The sequence below is a fragment of the Colletotrichum jinshuiense genome, chromosome 7 (genome assembly GCF_051148585.1).
Source record: "Colletotrichum jinshuiense chromosome 7, complete sequence".
NCBI classification, from domain to species: Eukaryota; Fungi; Ascomycota; class Sordariomycetes; order Glomerellales; family Glomerellaceae; genus Colletotrichum; species Colletotrichum jinshuiense.
Genome location: NC_139314.1, coordinates 961,487 through 982,716, shown reverse-complemented (window position 1 = coordinate 982,716; position 21,230 = coordinate 961,487). Strand labels below are relative to the sequence as shown.

The 21,230-nt window shown below is 56.0% G+C and overlaps 5 protein-coding genes across 5 annotated transcripts; 3 read left to right on the top strand and 2 right to left on the bottom strand.

Moving 5' to 3' along the window:
• Positions 1 to 619: 619 nt before the first annotated feature.
• EsH8_VII_000242 (GPI-anchor transamidase GPI17) lies at positions 620 to 2,358 on the bottom strand (the record flags this gene model as incomplete). The annotated part of the gene is made up of 2 exons (XM_083270375.1): positions 620 to 1,996; positions 2,077 to 2,358. The coding sequence occupies 2 exons, from the start codon at positions 2,356 to 2,358 to the stop codon at positions 620 to 622; spliced, it is 1,659 nt and encodes a 552-aa protein (XP_083127932.1).
• Positions 2,359 to 5,018: 2,660 nt separating this feature from the next.
• Positions 5,019 to 7,135, top strand: EsH8_VII_000241 (uncharacterized protein; the record flags this gene model as incomplete). The annotated part of the gene is made up of 3 exons (XM_083270374.1): positions 5,019 to 5,025; positions 5,200 to 5,954; positions 6,005 to 7,135. The coding sequence occupies 3 exons, from the start codon at positions 5,019 to 5,021 to the stop codon at positions 7,133 to 7,135; spliced, it is 1,893 nt and encodes a 630-aa protein (XP_083127931.1).
• Positions 7,136 to 7,675: 540 nt separating this feature from the next.
• EsH8_VII_000240 (alpha/beta fold hydrolase) lies at positions 7,676 to 8,644 on the bottom strand (the record flags this gene model as incomplete). Its single annotated transcript, XM_083270373.1, has 1 exon — positions 7,676 to 8,644. The coding sequence occupies one exon, from the start codon at positions 8,642 to 8,644 to the stop codon at positions 7,676 to 7,678; it is 969 nt and encodes a 322-aa protein (XP_083127930.1).
• A 2,452-nt stretch (positions 8,645 to 11,096) lies between these two features.
• Positions 11,097 to 11,922, top strand: EsH8_VII_000239 (thioredoxin-like protein; the record flags this gene model as incomplete). The annotated part of the gene is made up of 2 exons (XM_083270372.1): positions 11,097 to 11,119; positions 11,259 to 11,922. The coding sequence occupies 2 exons, from the start codon at positions 11,097 to 11,099 to the stop codon at positions 11,920 to 11,922; spliced, it is 687 nt and encodes a 228-aa protein (XP_083127929.1).
• Positions 11,923 to 17,606: 5,684 nt separating this feature from the next.
• On the top strand, positions 17,607 to 20,804 carry EsH8_VII_000238 (uncharacterized protein; the record flags this gene model as incomplete). Its single annotated transcript, XM_083270371.1, has 1 exon — positions 17,607 to 20,804. The coding sequence occupies one exon, from the start codon at positions 17,607 to 17,609 to the stop codon at positions 20,802 to 20,804; it is 3,198 nt and encodes a 1,065-aa protein (XP_083127928.1).
• Positions 20,805 to 21,230: the final 426 nt, after the last annotated feature.

The following is a 21,230-nucleotide window of genomic DNA, read 5'->3' as shown; positions in this document are numbered from 1 at the left end:
TATGGCGGATTATGGCAGAGCGAGACTTTCCGACTTCGTCCCTGCACCTTTCACACGGCAAGCTGAGCCCTGCAAAGAAGGATAGTCGCCGACGGGGCGGGATGCACGGGGATTACGTGGAAAGTCAGGTCCAGGTTGCAACAACCCCTCGCATGCAAAGCAAGCAAGCTTCGCGGTGGCGTAGGAGCGCAGGGGTTACAGCGCGCCAAGATGCGGAATTTACGGGCGGCACCGATGCCTACCGTGTGCCGTATTGGGTACTCACGGCTATCTCTCTGCCTTACGTACTTCACCTTGGCCCACCAATCCGGCTCACCGAGACTCACCTGGGGACAACCAGATCGGATCTGGACATGTAGCAATCGTAACAAGGACAGAGCCATGGTTTGTCGACAGTGCTTCTAAAGACATCGTCAATTGAGCTTACAGACAGACGAATACCATTCAGCTTCAGCGCCGAGCTGACGTGGAATTCATATATCGGTCCACACTCGAGGGTTCAACACCTAAGACGACTCGTGGTAGGTCATTTGGCTCCGAAATTCGGCCAGAAACATCAGATGTTCCGAACTTTCAACTTCAAAACTTTCTGCAATGGAATTTGTATCGACTCATGACCTTAGAGCTCTTTCTTGGCCGCAGCCTCGGCTCTTTCACGTCTTCTCTTCCTCCAGGCCTTGATCTCATTCAACAGGCCCATAACTAGTGGTACGCCCACCGGTCCTAGCAGAGGCAAATACACTGCAATCTTATGCTCGTCAGGAAAGTATAACTGTCCAACCATACTCTTTTCGAAAAAAGCTCGCTCGGCCTCGGCCTCGGCAATTCTGGCGTGTTCCAACCCTTCCGGTCCACCCAGACTTGCGCATGCGAGCTCCAGGTGATGCATAGTTTTGGCGACACCGTCCGCGACATTGCGGGGAATGGAGATGGATGGCAGCGCCAGTGATAGTCTTGCAAGAGATCCCAGCGTTGACGATGCCCGCAGCAAGAGGTCTGCCGATCGGATGCGCGTGAGCGTCGATAATCGCAACGGAAGAGAGCCAGACTGTGGGGTTCCAAGAAGAGACAACAAGTGCCCAGCAAAGGTGAGCATCGGCTGCTTGAGTGTGACTGCCGGCACGTGTGATGTCGTTGGCGGCAGCGACAGCAGATAGACCGTTCCCCACTGCGGGATCAGCCAGGACTGGGATGTCTCGGATCCCGAGTCCAGCCCAATCGTTTGGTTTCCTACGAACAGAAGGAAGTTTACCGTCGGGGCGCCGCCGATAGATGGAGATAGGGGCCATTCGGCTGCGTTGATGAAGGATGCAAGGTCGTCCTTGCTCAGAATTTGAGACTGCGCACCAGGCGTGGCATATAGCTGTACCTGGGTATCAATAGTAAAATTGTGAATGGGGCTCAGTACATCAAGCATGGGCTTCATATATGTCTGAATTGCCGCCTCTACATCCCAGGTATTGGGCGCGGAGCCACTGGTGAAGAGTGAGAAACTTAGGTGATAGGTTGGCGAGTACCGCAAGGAGCGAGTAGTCCTCTTGGCCAGCGACTCAGCAGCTTCGGGCGACATGCCCTGCGGTCTCGCATCGGAAGCTCCGGAAGCCGCCGACAGGAGGTATGATATGATGGCCTGCTCCTCCGCATAGGTGGAGCGCAGCTCGTTGGCGATGTAAGACGCCAAGGCGGAGGAGGACGAAGTCGGTGATGGGATAGAATTTGGTGGGTAGGTGATGTCGAGAATTGGGGAATACGGGTTCAGCGATGCCGTCGTGGACTCTCCGGGGTCGAGGCGAATCGTCAGGGCGACCTGCGGGTCGTCTTCAGGAACAGAGGCAGTGTCATCTCGGGGAGCCAGCTGCAGACGCAGATGGTGGCCGGAAAAGTCGTTGAGATCGTCGAGGGCGTGCTGGGTGAGACGAAGGAGATTCTGTGCTTCTTGTTCTTGGAGTTGGTTTGCCTGCACGGAGATTCGAAGGGGGAAGACGGGACGACAGGCCTGACATAAACAACGGTCAGCGGGGTCTCTTCTGCGATGGATGCGCCGCTGAGCGGGGGGGGGTTGAAGGACAGCCATACCTTCCCATCAGCCCACTGAACCATGCCAGTCAAGGGCAGATTGGCGCGGTAGATTGTCGTGGTCATCCACCATATTGGCAAACCTAGAAGCAGCACAATGGCCCAGAAGGCCAGGATGACGAGAGACCGGCGGCGAACGTCAGACGGCTTCTCAGGAGGCGGGGCCTTGCGGGACTCGGACGGTGGCGGGACGGAGGTCAGGGATTGATCCGAAGGGAGGGCAGCGCCGGCCGCTGGGCTGCTTGCGTCGTCGTTGCGAGGCATTGGAGCAGCCGTTGCCATGTGCGGCAACGTTAGGGGCAGGCTGCGCAGCGGTTGTGAAGTTGAGAAGCGCAGAGGTAAGAGTCGCGCCAGCCGTACGACTCGCTTGTTGGGACGTGGTATTTCGGTACGCTATTACAAGGTATGCTAGGTACCTTACGTGACAGCTGACATAACACAGTCGCGCTCCCAGCGAGCTTCGATAAGATAAGAGCACTACTCAGAGGGCGGCGCGCAGTCACGTGGTAGTTGGACAAATGACGTCGAAGGCTCAGTATCCGTACCACAGCCTCAGCTCGTCCAGAATTGGCATCGTCGGACGTACGTGCAGCTACAACCTAAACTCGGCCAATGAAATATCAACCTTTCCAATATTCTTTGACAGTGACTGCGTTGTTGGTGCCAGGAAATAATATCCTGCGGCCAGAGCCTCCTCCTCTGCAAATCTGCCTTCTCCTTGGGCGATGCGGGCGTTCTAGCACGGCAAACAACATCCCTTTGCACTTGGCAGTTTTATCTCGGTTTTTGGGCTGGCAGCCTGCATCCAACGGATTCAATGTTTTGTTGCAAGTTGGCCTACCTATGCGAGTGCGATTACGGATTACAAACGCTGGAGCTTCCAAATCCTCCACCTGCGCCTCACCGGCCAGAACAAGACTGACGCACAATGAGCGACAGTCTCCGCTAGTCCCGTCGGCGTGGCCGTGTCCTGCAGTCCGAAAGTCCGTGAGCCGGTTTCTACCCACGGCCAAGCAGAAGCAGAAGCAGAAGCAGAATCGGCATCACCAGTCACGGCCAGTCCAGATGCCGGCGACCTAGCCGCCTCCAGTAATACCCCTCCAATATGCCACGACCCGAGTGAAAGCAAGTGGTGGTTACCGGAATAGGAAGGAACTTCCTCAGAATACCCCAGGTCTAATGGGATGTTCGTGTTCGCCGCGTCGCATTTCTCGAGGCAACGCAGTCTCTCCAATATGACCTGCCCTGGAATTTCCGTTTCCTTGTCCGTCTCCGAAACGACTCACCAGGAAACAAATCAACGATGGACCCCTGCTGCATCGGGGCGTTCTCCGCGGGCCCTAAAATAAGCAACGCTCATCAAGAATAAATCTCATGTCTTGCTGCGTATGGTGGATACAGAGAGTGGGAGAGAGAGAGAGGTACAGGGTGCGAAGAGGTGCAATGGCACGAGTTTGCTGCAGCACACGTACCTAGCTACATCCACAACACCTCGGCAGCCGTTTGTGGCCCCAAGGTTCATCGGTAACACGGCATGGAACCCGATGTGAAGCGACGCAGTCCGCATCCGCGAAGGGCAACAAGTAGAGAAAGCGAGTGGCACGTTCGTTTCCACCAAACCGGGTCGTCTGGACAAGGGGTAAGAGTAGTGTAAGGATACGGGCAGGGAAACAAGTGAAAGGTCCAACCCCGCTCTTTAATCAGCAAATCGCAACTCGCATTTGCAGAAGCATCCATCAGAGACCTTTTCTAACCTGTGTTTCTCATCCCTCCGCACCCCCCCTACCCCCTTCACCCCATCCCTGAATCGAATCCATACTCAAACCAGTCCCTGCGCAGACGCGAGGCGCACGAGCTTCGATGGATGCCGAGGCTCCAACTCCTAGCCGCCCTCCATCTCGTGCAGTGTAGCCCCAGAATGGCAAGCAGGCCAAGCCTCGCAACCCAATACAAACCGGGGCTGCTGCTACTGTTGCCATTAGGTTAGTCTGCGAATCTGTACCTGTTAGCCAGCACGGAATGCTGCACCACACTGCATGCTTTGCGGGAAGGCAGCAAATTGTCCCCACAGCCCAACCAATGCCTGCAACCTGCAACGACCACACATTGCATGGCACAGCATCTGTGTCTACACCAATATACGTCTTACACCGAGGCTCGATTTACATTGCCTTCTCCTGGCGTGCAGCAGCTGCGAAATGGGCAAGCTCCAACGCCAGCGCCAGCGCCAGCGCCAAACACCACGCCGTCTTCCTCGGCTGTTGAGAAGCACGGCATGCCATGACCTTGCACCACCATCGTCAGCGTGGAGCTTCTCCGCCACCCGGCCTAGGTCCAGGGCCCCGTCCCAGAAGAAGTCCCCGGTCGTCCCGCTGTTTGGTAGCCCACGTTGCTTCCTGTCGACGGGGTACGTGGGCTCACACGTCCTAACAGCGCACGGTCAAGGTCCCTCACTACCTTTGCACAATACGGATACCTGAGGAGAATATCCGTATGTAGTATACTGTTGGCGAGTCTTGGGGGGGCGCAAGTGCTGTGTCGTGTCGTGCCGTGCATGATGGGACCGACAGGTGATTGTCATATATGGATCCCTCAAACCAGGGACGATACATCCCGATGCCGACTGCAACTCGTTCTTTTTAATTTTGATCCTTTCCCACCTTGTGACAGCCTCGACGAGCCGTTACAAATACCTACCCTCGTCCGCGCGCAACTGGGTCACCACTTCCGCACCAAGCTCGCCTTCTCTCACAACCCCCCAACTACGAAGGACAACCGGCAACACCAGCAACCAACGCCCCGAGACGTCCGGCCACTCTCTCTACTCTCCGCCTATCTGTTTGTTCGTCCGTTGACCGCACTGGCGCGGCAATTGGAAATTCCCGTGACACGAAACCTGTCTTCCCAACTTGGGGAACCTGTGAACGTCTGCTGAAGTAATCATGCCTGGTAAGTATGCATCCCCACGCCCAACCATATTTTGCCCCTTTACCCCCGTCGTCGCTGTGCCCCAGTGCTACCTCGCCTACGCCGCAATCGCATTACCTCAGCCCAGCCTCAGCATGGTTCCTTTCGCCTTGCTGGTCAAATCGCGCTGACCCAATGCGTCTTCGCACCGTTTAGTACCGCTCGCGCTTGCCGTACCGGCTGCCGTCGCAGCTTATTCCTACGTCAACGCCCGAACCTCACTGTGGTACGACCGAAAACTGCTCTCCTGCGCGCTACCTGCCACCCTCACGGCCCTCTGGCGCGAACGGACCGACCGATTGAACCAATTCTACGTCCTCGAACGGGCCGCACAAAATAAGGCGTCAGCCAACCGCACATTCATCATTTTCGAGGGCAAGTCGTACACCTACCGTGAGACGTACGAGCAAGTCCTAAAATATGGCACCTGGCTGCGGGAACGCTTCGGCGTCAAACCCAAGGACATCGTCGCCATAAACTTTCAGAATTCGGATGTGTTCGTCTTCCTGTGGTTCGGCCTCTGGTCTATCGGCGCAAAGCCGGCCTTCATCAACTACAACTTGACGGGCAAACCGCTGGCGCACTGCGCCAAGGCCGCGACGACGAAGCTGATGCTCATTGATCCCAACATCGCTGCCAATGTTGGCGACGACGTTCGCAGCGAATTGGACTCAGTGCAATTTGTTGTGCTTGATGACAGCCTGCACAAGGAAATCGCCGCCATCAAGCCCCGACGCGCTCCCGACTCTGACCGATCCGAGGACCAGTACCAGAATCTGGCCATTCTTATTTACACGTCGGGAACCACCGGCATGCCCAAGCCGGCCATTGTTTCGTGGGCAAAGTGCATCGTCGGCGGTGTATTTACATCCAGATTTACGAACAACTCTGCGAAGGACGTCTACTATACTGTACGTAGCCCCTTCCTCCCAGCCTTGGCACCACCTCTAACTTGAGCTAGTCCATGCCGCTGTATCACAGCTCCGCCGCGCTTCTAGGCTTCGGTAACGTTCTCGAGGCTAATGGTACAATTTGTATCGGGAGGAAATTTTCAACCAAGGTGTTCTGGGAAGAGGTTCGCTCATCCAAGGCTACAATCATCCAATACGTTGGCGAGACGTGTCGATATCTACTTGCGGCCGCCCCTCAAGTTGATTCCGTAACTGGCGAGTGTCTAGACAAGAAACACAACGTGCGAGTAGCTTTCGGCAACGGTCTTCGGCCAGACGTTTGGAACAGGTTCAGGGACAGGTTCGGAATCGATACGATAGCCGAGTTCTACGCTGCTACCGAGGGCTCCTTTGGAACCTGGAATCTCAGCCGCAACGATTTTGCCAAAGGCGCTGTTGGAAGAAATGGCATGCTTTACAGTCTCATCATGGGTCTCGACGTTGCCCTTGCCGAAATGGACGAGAACAATGAAGCACCCCTGAGAGAAAAGAAAACCGGCCTTTGCAAACCCGCCAAGGCCGGCGAACCAGGAGAACTCATGTTCAGACTCTCGCCCAAGGACCTAGAACGTCGTTTCCAGGGCTACTACGGCAACCCAGATGCCACAAAGGCCAAGATCATGCGGGATGTCTTTTCCAAGGGGGATGCATGGTTCAGAACAGGTGACGTGGTACGATGGGATCGCGAAGGGCGTCTTTACTTTTCCGATCGCATCGGCGACACCTTCAGGTGGAAAAGCGAAAACGTGTCAACACAGGAGGTCGGAGAAGCCTTGGGGTTGCATGCTGCAGTACAAGAAGCCAACGTGTACGGTGTGGAGCTGCCGCACCATGACGGTCGTGCGGGCTGTGCAGCCGTTGTCCTCCACCGACAACCATCGGACGAGGTTTTACAGAGCATTGCGCAGCATGTGAAGCAGTCATTGCCAAAATACGCTCTCCCGATTTTCATGCGAGTCATGCCTCCCGAGGCTATGCAGACAACCGGCACAAATAAGCAACAAAAGCACGGCCTACGGGCGCTGGGTGTAAAACCTGGCAGTGCGGACACTGGCGTTGTGTTCTGGCTGAAGAACGACACTTATGTGCCTTTCTCAGAACGGGACTGGAATGAACTCAACGGCGGGCGGGTGAAGCTGTAAAGTTTTTCTTTTTGGGATTGATTCACGCGAGCGAGATACCACTCTTACTTTTGCCCCTTCACTTAGAATATGACAAACCCTGGCTAAAATCAACTGTACATACCTTTTTAAATCTCCGTTCACTCGGTGCTGTCATAAAAGGAACGTTGTAAAGAAAAGCCACGATGCCGGGGTTTTAAACGAGCAAAGTTTAGGCGTGGCATAGCCGTATTTGACTACAACAACTCCATTCATGGCTGAGATGTGTCAACTCTATTTCAGTGTGTGTAGACGGTGCGGTCTAGTCACAACGCCTGCGCAAGTCATCTTTCTGACCCGTGCCAGATAACAACGCAAGCACCCATCCAGCCCATGTGCGTATGTCTCCTTCGCCACTGACCACATTAGAGGTGTCTAGCAGGCATAGCCAAGGTGGTTTTTTTTTCAGGGCCAGGACATATCTGACTGAGTTTCGTCTTTCTGCCTCATTTTACCCCCACTACAAAAATGGCCTTGGTTACTGTTCTCTTCACTCCGTGGCACAACGAATCCCGCATCTTTTCAGCTCACTCTCCGCAGTAGATACGATAGAGTAGATATGATCTCATCAGCCTTGTGTACGACAAGACTGACATGCCCCTCGCTTTCCAATAACCTTAATTCGGCTCCCGGCACGCACTTGTGGGCCTTTTCTGCCATGGCCACAGGCACATTAGCATCCTCGGTGCCGTGCCACCAGACCATCTCGCCATTCCTGACCTCGAGGTCTTCAAGTTCGAAACCCCAGTGACTGCCCGCCAGTTTGACATCATGAGCCGGCCCCCAGCCGCCCGGTTTCATGGCTGCCCGGACGCTGGCAAGCATAGCCGATCGTACGCCACCCGCGTCGACGTCCAAGACGGCACGGTCAACTGCGGGGCGCGTCTTGAGGTCCTCCAGCACAATCTGCTCGAGTTTCTCGGGATGAGCTTCGTCCCGCGCCGCCTTACTCAACGCCCACTCCATCCCCCACGCCACGATGGGCGCGATCCACGGTGCTACCGTCAGCATAACGCGTCCTTGCAACAGCATTCCCGCGAACCCCAGGGATGGTGGGTATAAACCGGAACAGATGCCGGCGGCCACAAGACGATCGCGAGGGATAAGGTTCCAACAAGAAAATACATATGGAGCTCCTCCCGAGAGGCCCAGCACGCCGAATCTCGGGATCTGGCAGTGGTCGGCAACGGCGAGAACGTCTGCAGGCCAGTCGGTGATACGCCTGTTGGGCTGGAAGGTAGAACCGGCGTGCCCTGGCCGGTCGAGGGCGATTATCTGGATGCCGTGTTGGCAAGCTGCCTGATCAAACAATGACGCCTCGTCATGGCTGCTAGGAAAGCCATGGAGGTAGAAGATGACTGGGTAGCTGTCGTTTGGAGACGAAGGAAGCCAAGGATTTTCTGTTCCAGCACCAAACACCCCAAAGCTTAGAACACGTCCATCCGGCAGAGAAATGGAGCTTTGTTTGGCTTTTACATAATTTGGATCCATGTTTTCGATTGAAGCTGATCAATGAATTCCCACTGTCCAATGGTGGTCGTACGATGGCAATCGATTAAATTGACCAGAAATGAACGGGAAGTAACACCACTAGAATTGAAGGAATACTTGACAAGCTCAAGGCTAGAGAATGAGTCGGCCGGTTTGTATCAATAAGAAGGAGATGACTTGGAGGTGGAAGATGGCATGAACTATTCCGTGGAGGATTTATCCTTACAGAGAGTTCAGCCCGGGATGGGAAGCCACTCAAGGCAGTAAAATTTATGATCACCACCCTGGCCATACTTGGAACTCTTGGATTGGTGCCAGGTTGGTGTTCTCGTTTCTTTGTGGCATGGAAGATTGTTTTTCGATCCTTCTCAATGGGGCGCAGCGTTTGCCGAGATGATGGTAGCCTTCGAGGATTCATTCCCTCCCAGGCAACCAGACGGCAGCCTGGACAGCATATCAAGAGTAATCTCCGAGGTGAGCAGAATGCAAGTGGCCTTGGATGCCAATCACGGCACTTGCCACAGCGAGATGGGGGCCCTTTTCAAGTGTATGCACTGCATCGAGAAGCGGCCCTGGGTGCTCATTATTCCGTTGACGGCTATCTGCATCTGGGCGGGAGGAAGGTGGCTGACTCGACGCTTGAGGACCGTTGGACAGGCCGTTCAAACGGACCAACGCGGGCTCAAGACCCGGCCGAAGTGCACATTCCAGGCCCGGAGCTGGCTTTTAGCGGGGGGCTTGAAGATGGCTGGATGTAATGATGACGGTGCAACAGGGGATTGGGTAGCCTTTCTTCGCAACAAATGGACAGTGAATGTTGAGTAAAACAGGTCGGTGGTCTGGTGAAGTTAGGTGGGAATCCTCAACCGTGTGTTTGTTTCCTTGTGAGCCCCGGGATCGGCGGCCGGCAGTCGGCGCGGAACGGACGAGGTCGGCGACCAGATGGGGCGGAAGGACGGTTGTCGGCGATGGCGTGCGAGGGGCTACCGGGGTGGGCAGGTCAGCTTCATGCTTCATGGCGTGGCACCGTGGGTTCTTTGGATTGTTCGAGGCCAACAGACGCCAGCGAAAACACGATGGCATGGGTTTGTGGTGACAAGCAGTGGGGGTGGGTGTGGCCCAGGAAGAGGTTGGAGGCCAAATTGGGTGACTATGGGTGGAATTACCTCATCTGATCGCCGGCACTGTTCCTTTATTGTTCAACAGATGGGTTTAGATTGATGGAGACTGGCCTGGCGTGGCCTGCACGGCCCGTTTCTTTTCATTCTTGGAGATATTCTCGGGCTTGATATGCATGCATATGTGCTGAAGAAGTCGACCGATGGGAGGTGACAGGCAAAGGTGGATATTGGAGCTCCCCGATGAAGGCAGATAAGGGACGGGGTTGCCCTAGCTAGGGGTGCACGGAGACGGCCTCTGCCATCGTAGCACCTGAGCTTGAGCGAATAGCGCCTTCAAGGTGCCAGCCAGGTGCCTTTTTTAGGTGAGTGCGCCCATGATGTGCCCTGGGCCAAGGATGAGGTAATCGAGCACGCCATCGGGTCTAACCCAAAGGGGACATGGAGGGGTAGTGACACGGGTGAAAAAAATGCCCCTCCAACGCGGGGCAGCTCAAGCTCGTCCGGTGCTTGTCGGGGAAACAACGTGCCAGGTTGGAGACAGGAGTGAAGCCGCACGACGCTGGTTGCCGAGGGGATTCTGTCACCTTCGATTAGATGCCAATGCCAATGCTCGATGATTAGACAGTCAGTCCATTGGGAAATACTGGGCGGTCAACCCGCATCGCTTAGTACGTGGAAACAGAAAACGGGCGATACGCAGCAGGGCAGGGTTCAAAGCAAAGCGCACTCCCCAGTCTAGTCTTTGATGGCTGGAATGACAAGGTCGGCGATCATTTCAAGGTCAACATTGGGCAACAGCAGACGACATGTTAATTGTGCATTTCATACCCCGTCTGCCTCCTTCTCCCGCCTGCTCTGCATTTCCAAGCACCGGCGAATGGACGAGGGGTCGGATTGCTTTGATTGGCACGCGCCGGGGTTTGCCTCTGAGCTCGGGTGGTGGATGGACTGATGGAGCTGATGTGGAAGAGACGAACGAATGGAGCACGTCAGCTGGGAGGATAGTTTTAAGGACCCCTACCGTTCCAAGACGAGAGGATAAGGCAAGCTCTGACAAGGCGAAAGTACATACGATGGGGGAGGGAGGGAGGGAGGGAGGGAAGTGAGTGGTGAGGTACGGAGGTACGGCTGGCCAGCTTTGTACGTACGTTGCTTTAGACTGTGGCCTCGAGCTATTTATTCCACGTCGTGTCCCGCGCCATCGTCCCCTACGCTCTCTCGTCTCTCTCGTCTCTCTATTGTCTCGTCTGATATACCCTCCGGCTTTCTCTTCGCTCTATACCCAACACACACCTAATTTCTCCTACCAATCCCTCTGCACCACAGACACAATGGCTGACCAGCGCCCCGCTCCGTAAGTTGCCCCATGCCGCTACCCCGCCATTGCCGTCGCCGTCTTTATCATCACCGCCGTCTCCGTCGCCGTCCTCACCGGCGGCTGGGCATACGTGCGCGCTCTCAAATCCCGTTGCTAACATTGTGTCTGTCTACAGCCTTCGCCTCGGCACCGTTGCCCCCAACTTCAAGGCCGAGACCACCAACGGCCCCATCGACTTCCACGACTTCATCGGCGACAGCTGGGTTGTTCTCTTCTCCCACCCCGAGGACTACACCCCCGTCTGCACCACCGAACTCGGTGCCTTCGCCAAGCTCGAGCCCGAGTTCTCCAAGCGCGGCGCCAAGCTGATTGGCCTCTCCGCCAACACCCTCGGCAGCCACGAGGGCTGGATCAAGGACATTGACGAGGTCACCGGCTCCCGCGTCGCCTTCCCCATCATCGCCGACAAGGAGCGCAAGGTCGCCTACCTCTACGACATGCTCGACTACCAGGACACCACCAACGTCGATGAGAAGGGCATCGCTTTCACCATCCGCTCCGTCTTCATCATCGACCCCAAGAAGACCATCCGCACCATCCTCTCCTACCCCGCCTCCACCGGCCGCAACTCCGCCGAGGTCCTCCGCATCGTCGACTCTCTCCAGACCGGTGACAAGCACAAGATCACCACCCCCATCAACTGGGTCCCCGGTGATGATGTCATCGTCCACCCCAGCATCAAGACTGAGGATGCCAAGCAGATCTTCCCCGAGGTCCGCATCGTCAAGCCCTACCTGCGCTTCACCCCTTTGCCCAAGGAGAAGGCCACCGTCGCGTAAGTGGCCATGAATGGAACCAGGTATGGGGACGTTTTGTTGGATAAGAGACGAGAGACCCCCATTGTATTGGCGGAGCCTCGGCGACGTGATACGGCGCGAGGATGAAGCCCAAAAGAAGAAGAAAAGGTTGAAAGAAAGCCAGAGCTCTCCTTGCGCGTAGGAGACTACACCTGCAGGGAACGCATGTGTTATGCTTTTTGGCCCCGTCCAAATACCCTGCGTAGCGCTGGCAAGCAATAGTGTAACCCGGATGCGATCCTGATAGGAGGGTGCGGCCTGGGTGGCGGCGTCTTCGCTCTTTCCGTAGAACGTATGAAATAATGAGAAATGTCCAAACATTGCATGCTGTCCTAAATGTGCCAGGCCGTGTCCAGCGCAGCCCATGGCGCCATTCAAGGAACGTACGCGTCTGTATCGTGGACTAGACTCCTAGCCCACCGACTTCGCCGTGGCTTGCCGTGCAAGACCTGAGGATGAACAACGTACCCACGGTCTTTGCGAGTTGGATGATGGCTTCCAATGACCGCACCAGAAGGATCCTTGAGAGCAGGGCAAGTAGCTCTGGGCATGCTTGGCTAGAACAACATGGTCTTTTGGCATCCTCTTAATCAAAGCTTCCACCCAAGGCCTTGGCCCAAAGGCTCAACTACAACGAGGCACTGGGAGGGATGGGAGGCGCGGCGACGAGACGAGACCAAGTACATGCATCGTGACATCTACTGATTGCAACGAGCCTGGCGGGCAAGGTTACGAGGTACATGGGAAGCGAAGCCAGACCCGAGGAGCACATGGCGCTGGATGGGTATGTAATGTAACGACCACATGGGCGGCAGATGAGATGATCGGCGTTCCGGCACAACGACACTGGGCATTTCCCAGGGGCTTGTTACACGTTGATGAGCAGCCTCGTGCTCTTCAGCTCTTTGACCGGCAGAGGACGGTAGCATGCTCTTCCATCGAGGTATCCCCATGACTCGGCCGAATAGGCACGGATCAGGCCGGAGGAAAAGGGGCAGTTGGCGGGTGTACATGGTATGTGTGCACGTCGATGTGTGTATGTGTGTGTGGCTCGGGAAAGCTAGCCAACACTAGGCCGTCTATCCGCAAAGGCGGGCTTATCTTGTGCCCTCTACCCACGCGAGTAGCGTGGTGTTCTTCTTGATAATACACTAGTAACCGGCTGGCTGGCTAAGATGGGATTGGAGGTGCAGCAAAGTAACAGGTGACAGCAGGCACAATCCCAGCGTAGCACGAGCACAAGGCAAGGCCCGTTGGAACAGCGTGCGTGAGGCTGGACCAATTCCAGAACCAGGGACAGACAGCCGGGGAAAGTTGAAACATTTGCATCCACCAAAAATGACAAGTGGCCGGGTCCCCACGTTTTCCCGCGCATTGGGCGTACCGTCACGTACATGGCATGGCGAGGACGCATCCGCAGCAGCGCAGCGTTCCACGGTCGGATCGGCAGGATGGCCGCTGCCCCCCCGGATGGCTCGCCTGAGACTTGACAGGCCAGGCATTGTTTGTTTCCGAGGGACGGCACGATGGATGAAGGGTGTTGGGTGCCGGGAGGAGGGTGCTGGATCTGTCGGTGTGACGGCTCCTTGTACTTGTAGTAAAGCACATGGCTTGCTTGCCCGTTCTCACCCTCATTATCAAGGCCCTTGGCGGGCACGGAACATCCACCGTACGGGTAACGGTGGCCGAAACAGATGGCATGAGAACAAGGACGACTCGACGAGGCAATAAAAGCCAAGGGGACGACTGCGGGCAGGCGGCGTGGATGACAGGCCCTGGGCGGCGGGTGTCGACAAGGACCGGGACAAGGACCAGCCTCCCAAATTCAAAGTTGCTCGTCTGGTATCCGTAATCCCCTCACCGTCCGTCATCCCTCCCCTTGGTTTTCAGGCAATTCCCAAGTCTGCAGAGCAGAGTTGAGGCAATCAAAAACAAAACCCGTCGGCGCCGTGTTCCCCTCTGTTTCTCAAGGGGCGGGAGACATGGGGGAGGGCTGGTGTCATCTCGCTGCCGCTGAGTTGATAGGGATGTTGGGACACACACACTCGTAGACGCACACACGCACACACGGCTGCTGCGTTTCTGCAAGGGAAAAAAACCACGAAGGGATTGAAAAGGGTCCCTCTTGCAGCTCGATCGTCTGATGTTTTTCTCTGCCAATCCCTCCCCCTCCTGCCGCAGCCGCAGGATTCCGATTGATTGGGGGGCATAGCCCAGCCGACGGGACAGGAGAACCGGCGCGCAGGCAAGACGGGGCGCGGGAACTTCGTACCTCAAACAAAGTGCCTTAATTACGGTGAGAGTCGACTACGATACAAATACATACGGATACATGACATCAATATAGGCTGTCTGGAGTCTTATCTGCGGGTGGAACTGGGGCATTATTGTTGAGGCGTCCATTCAGTAATTACCGCTTCTTCTTCGTCTTCTCCTTCTACCACGTCTTCTTTTCTTCTTTGGATTTACTCTCGTTTGCTCCCGAGGGATAGAGGGGCCGGGGAAGGGGGGGCTGGGGGGCGATGCCTAGCTAGAAAAAGTTACCTCGACCTGAGTCGTCTTGGGCAGCTTGTATATTAGGAGGTCAATGCACATGCACAATCTATCATAGCACGCCGCACATGCATGTACCGCTACACCCACACGCACACATATCCACTCGCTCACTCACTCGCTCACTCACTCACTCACACACACACGCACTCATTTTGACGCCAGTGATGAGGAACCCAAAGGTTGGTTGCATTGCATTTATTGCCTTACTGTTACTAGTAGGTGGATTTGAACTGTATGTTATGGTTTAGTTTCACCCAGTGAAGCCATCTATCTTGCATTTTACTGGAAGTCGAGTTGACCTCTCATGAGCGGTCTGCTTATACGAGATAAGTAATAAAATAAAAAAAGGTACCATAGTGCATGTAGGTGGGTTTCTTCCTAGGAATGTACGGTGTGGGGCAGGGCCTCTTATATAAGCAGAATCGTTTGGGCTAACCAGCGGCACGGATTCAGGCAGTGGGCAAGGAAGGGGGTCGCCGGGGGGGGGGGGGGGGGGGGGGGGGGGGGGGCCAGGGCACCGGGGAGGCTGGGCGAGGAAGGCAGCCGGAAGCAAAGAAGTAGGTACTTTCCCACACATGATAACCATTTCTTTACCTGTACGAATACTTCGGACCCAGCGTACTACGCATCCGCCGGCGGCCCTGAGCCAACTTGCATCCTGCATCAACTTTGATCTCTTCCCCTCACCTTTACCCTCTTCCCCTTTTTCCCACTTGGGCGAGGATACAGAACGGAGACCGGAGCGATTAATTGACAATTTGACACCGCCCCCCCTTACTTTTACGCCTTACGCCTCGCGCCTCGGTCGCTGCGGAATAGGTACCGGTACGGGTACGCATACCCTCCGCATCCAAGGCATCCGTCCCAGGCAAACTCGCGGCGTCGGATCTCTCTACCCGCCCATGTTCGAACCGCGTGTCGTTAAATGCACCAAACGAAGCCCGGCAACATCCAGAAGACAGCGACAGGATTAAGGGTACGGATTCGCCTGCCTCTCGCACTTTACCGTGTCCGGCCATAGTCATTCATCCCCCCCTGCCCCCCTTTCCCACTCCCACTCCCCTAGCCCCTCTCCAATCCAAATCCCCATCACCTGCGCCCCATTTTCCCATGCCTGAAGCATTCATGCCATTGGCATTCTTTGCCTTGCCGCCCATCCTGTGTACTAGGTATTGTACGTTCCCTACCCTGGCACACGCTGCAGGCACACATTGAAACACACTGCCGTCCACTCCAGCTACTGCGCTGCGCTGCAAAGTACGGCGACAAATACCTACCTACCTATCCGTACTCTTGCTCGTTTCGTTTCACTTCGCCTGCCGCGCGCTCTCCCTTCCCTCCCTCTCTCTTTCTCTGCAATTCAAGCTGCCAGTGACGCTCACCGTTCTCATCCACATCCAGACCTCCCTCCCTCATCCACCTCACATGTTGTATTCGACGCCAACACGCAGTCGTAGTTACAGTCACATGCCCAGTCCCTAGTCCTGTCCCCCCCTGGGCCCTGGGGCTCTGGATTTGACCACCGTCCATCCACACCGCACCGCACCGCACCACCCGTTCTGCCGTACGCTACTTGCCCTTACCTCCATTCCGTACCTGGATTTTTGCCACAGAACTAGCTGCTGTGTACCTTGTTCGGCCTTCCTTGCCCTGCCTTACCTAACCTTACTCTCACAGATTTTGACCCGCCAGCCCACTTCTTCCCTCACGTCCGCCTCGGAGCTCAAGCTGCTTTTCAACACTTTGTCCGGCCGGCCTACTGCCACCACTACCTACACTCTACCCAGTCTGTGCACCAGATCCAAACGAACGCCCCCTCTGAACGAGAAACCCAAGACGCGCACGTCTTCCCAACGTCGAGAGATCCCCCGCCCGAAGGAGCAGGCCTCTGGAAATTAATAACTGCAACCTTGCTGGTGGTTCCGGCCGTTGCCGCCGCTGCTGTCACTGGTCCCTGACACTCTCCATTCTCGACTCCATCCATACGTGGATCCCTTTCCTACTTACTTTGCCTTACCTGGCCCCTTCGACCCAGGTACTCGCACCCTGCTGTACCCTACCGTACCCGTACCGACCCTCACTGCTGCCACGCCTGAATCGTCTCGTGGCTGCCGTCGCCGTCGTTGTCATCTTCGCCGTTGATCTTTCTGCCCGCCTCAGGTAGAATAACACTCGCTTCGACTCGACTCGACCCTGACCTGACCAACTCCCTGCGCCTCCATAATACCAGGTGCGTACCGTAGCGTCTAAGCCGTTGTTGCTGTTCTTTCGCTTGTCCCGTCCCCTCCGATGCCCATTTCTGTCCTGTCCCGTCATGCCCTCCACCCCAACCCACATCCCACTCTATCTCTTGTGCGCCGCTTCCTGTCAACTGTGGGGAGGGAAAACGGAGAGAAACGCGCATACAAGACAGCAAGGCCTCGCTCAGTTCAGCCCAGCCCAGCCCAGCCCAATAACCCACCCCGGAGACACAGACGCACCCGCACAGAGAGAGCCAAAGACACAGCCAGAGCCTACCCGTCATACCGGGGGCCTAGCAGAATCGGGCGAGCGAACGAACCTGGGCTTGAATTGCTTGAGCCGGGGTTTCTGTTCGATTCAACTCGTCTCTTCTTCTTCTTCTTCTTCGCTTCCCCTACCTCTGACATCTGACTCTTGCGGCTCTCTTCTGGTCGTGTTTCGTCGTTGTCGTCGTGGTGCCCCTACCTTGATCCCAACGGCATCGCGTTACCCGCTCTCTTCGCATTCTGTCCCCCTTCTTGCTGGTCCTCCATTGCCTTGCCTTTCTTCTTTTCTTCTTCTCCTCTTCCTCTTCCTCTTCTTCTCTTGTGACCTTTTCCTTTTCGAGCCTGCCCGCGCGTTGCCATTGGCGTTGGCCGACCTCGACGATCTTGTCTTCTGCAGCAGTCTCTGCGCCGACCTGTTCTTCCCGAGCCAACTCTGCGCCACTGACCTCGCTCCCAAATCCCGCCCTGCATGAAAAACCTCACAGCCTCTTTTGCGAGCCTATGAGCCTTTTTTCTTCTTTCTGCCTACTTGTCGCCGAGACTTGCTTTCCTGCGTAGTCCTCCTCAGGCTGTGGCTACAGCCTGGGGTTTGATCGCGTTGCAATGTCCGGCCCGGGACTAACCTCGAGCCAGTCTTCCACGCAGGGCGATCACTCGCGCTTTTCCGACTCGGAGCCTGAGCAGGAGAGATCTCCTCCCGGAAAGTCACCCGCTGACATCCTCTCGGGCGTCTATCGCGGTTTCAAGAAATTTGCCCCGAGCAGAGACGGCGACTCGAGGCTTACAAGGCAGCCGTCCCTTTCCCGCCTTGGTCTGCACAGCGTTTCCCCGAGCTTGAACTCCACTCCCTCTCCCCCTCCCTCCTCGACGCCTACTCCTGTCCCGTTCTCGTCGAAACCCCGCCCGCTTCAGCATGGGAGGAGTTTGAGTCTACAGAGCAGTCTCGCCAAACCCCTACCAGAACCGCCACCTTCGATTCCCTCGCCCACGGGGCCCGACGTTCCTCTCGCCGCCCACTACAACATCGGAAGTCTTGGCGCTATAGAGGAATCCCCGGCCGATGATATGGATAGTCGCACCAGCACGATGGATTCTAGCGTTTCGGCGGACCGAGCCCAGATATATAGCAATGGGTCAGGATACAACGCCGAGATGGCTAGCAGCCAGAGCAGCTTGGCAAGCTCTTCTAGACAAGATGGAGCCGAAGAAATGAGGGAGAACCCGAACCTCACGCCACGGAGTAACGGTCCCTTGTCGGCAGGTCCATCTCCCTCTTCCAATCAAAACAGGACACCTGCTTCAGCTGCTGGTACGCCGACAGCTTCTTCGTCTTCGGCGCATCTTTCTGGTCTCATGTGCAATGTTCATCGGACCACCGGCAGGGAGCCACACCCGCTCGTTGGAGCCACGACCACCATTTTGGGGGACAAGCTATACGTCTTTGGTGGGAGAATATTGTCGCGGAGTCGGCCCGCTCCCCTGACATCGGACTTGTACGAGTTGGATCTTATCCGGAGACATTGGTCAAAGCTCGAGACTACAGGCGATATCCCGCCGCCTCGGTATTTCCACTCCATGTGCCCGCTTGGAGATACCAAGCTTGTGTGCTACGGAGGTATGTCTCCAACGCCAAACCAGGCTGCCGGGGGCCCGGATCAGCAGCCGGAGGTGACTGTCATGTCGGACATATACATTTACGACGCTCCTACTCGAAAGTGGACCTATATCCCCACGCAAGACCCCCCTCAAGGTCGCTACGCGCACTGCGCCTGTATCCTGCCTTCGTCAGCGACTTTCGCATCCCACAAGGCACCCTTATCCGCTCTGCAACACAACCCGTCATCAGGGAACCCGAACGAAGGGAGGATAGGGATCAACATTGACGGGACGGGCGGTGCCGAAATGGTGGTGGTTGGCGGCCAGGATGGCGCCAACCACTACATCGAGCAAATCAGCGTTTTCAATCTCCGCAGCCTCAAATGGACCGCTATTGAGCCCCTGGACAAGAGCTGCGGCGCCTACAGGAGCGTTGTCGCGCCCCTTCCCCCTTCCGTTACCTCGCGAATTGGCAAGTCTAGTGCAAACGGCTTCCAGCGGGAGGGCGGCATCAGCCAAGAAGCTCGGGAACCTGGATCCTCAATGCTCATCTACTCCAACTACAACTTTTTGGATGTCAAGCTCGAACTTCAAATTAGATCATCGGACGGCACCCTAACGGAGAAGCCCATGTCAGGCTCCTATTCGCCCCCAGGATTGCGATTCCCTAACGGCGGCGTCATCGATACATACTTTGTTGTGAGCGGCACATATCTCACTTCCTCGAAGCAGGAGTATGCTCTATGGGCTTTGGATCTAAAGACGTTGACTTGGTCACGAATCGATGCGGGTGGCGCCGTCTTCAGCCAAGGCAGTTGGAACCGTGGCGTTCTTTGGAATCGCAGGAACACATTTGTGATTCTCGGCAACCGGAAACGAAGCCTCGTCGACGACTATAATCACCGACGAATCAACTTTTCCAACGTTTGCATGGTTGAATTGGAGGCGTTCGGATTCTACGATAACCCGAGAAAGACGACCCCAATGTCTGGGTTTGTGTCGGCCAGCAGCCCGTACACTGGTCTGGGTTTGAGCCTAGCCAGGAAAGCCGGATCAACATCAGGCGGGCGCTTCCACTCAAGGGCGTCCGAAGAGCTGGGAGAAAAGGCGCTGGCCCTGCGAGAGTTGTCTGACATGGATATTCTTTGTCTGCACGGAGAGAGAGTGCCCATTAACTCGAGGATTGTGGCACGGCGATGGGGACCGTACTTTGTGCAACTACTGCGGGAAGGAACTGCGACTCAAGACGGGAGTGACGCCATGACCCTGCGATCTGGAGTCAACAATCCCATCAGAAATTCGGCCTTGACCATCACCCCATCTCGCAACACGCTAGATAGCACGACTTCCATGGCAAGCACTGTTCTGTCGGCTGGGTCGTCGGCAAAGACCCCGAGTACGGCACCAACCAGCGCCTCGGCGGCCTCCTTCCCACTCCAGGCCCCCGGCGGCGTCGACCCGACCACAATCAACTCGGCCCCAACCCCAAGATCACTGCCGCCCACCTCGCGGCCTCGCTGTCTATACCTTCCCCATACCTACCTCACCGTTCAAGCTCTACTTCACTTTCTTTACACATCCTCGCTGCCGCCGCCGTCTTCACCCTTGTGCACACCTCCTATTTTGTGCTCACTTCTTCAGATTGCTCGACCGTATCGAATTGACGGGCTGCTTGAGGCGGTAGTCGAGCGCCTGCACGCCCTCCTGGATTCAAGAAACGCAGCAGCAGTATTCAACGCGACTGCAATGGCTGCCGGTGGCGGTCGTGGAATTGACGGCTCGTTGAACCCCAACTTCTTCGTGCCCGTGGACTCTATGGGCTCTCCCATGTTTCCCTCGGAGGGATCTCAGAACGATGGCAGCAGTGTGGACCTGCAGAGTCTTTCCTCTCGCACTGCGGCATTACGCATCAATACAGCCATGTCTGCAGGTCGACCTTCCAGCGACGAACTCAGCGCGACGACGAGCGTCAGTGGGTCCGAATGGAGTTCAGAAATTGGTGACTCGGAGCGGGGTGGTTTGCGTGAGGTTTGGGGAGGCGAGCTCAGCTCTGTCATCGGCCTGCAAAAGCGAGGACTGCGTGGTCTCATGGAGGGCAGAAGAATGCGTGAGCGTACCGGGACGAATTCCGGTACCAGTATAAGTGGAGGCATTGGTCCTTACGGCGCACAGGGCCGAGTGGGACTTGGCATCGCCGGGTCATGATTGAAGTTGCCAAGTGACTTGGGGGCGGACGAAAGCCAAATCATGGGGCGCGGAGGTAATGAATTTATGATGGCATGGTCGAATGCAACAGATTCCCTCGGGCGGGTGAGTGCTGAGTTGGGCGATGGATGCGGCGGATGGAAAAGCTAGACATATGACGAGGAAGATCAGGGGAGAAGGAAAGATCATGTCTCGGGCTATAAAGAACATGTACGCGGAGCTGTTTCCTGCTGACCGCTTAACCTGATCAAGTCTATCTACAATGATACATCAAAACAAACCAGGGACCCCCTCTTGGCCTCGTGTTGGGCAACCAAACGCCTCTTCCGAAGCCCTCATGCTCTCCGGTGCGCATTTTATATAAGGGGTCCTTAAATCGTGGCAGCATCCCCATCATTGACCCGTCTAGCTGTTGACATGGCGAGA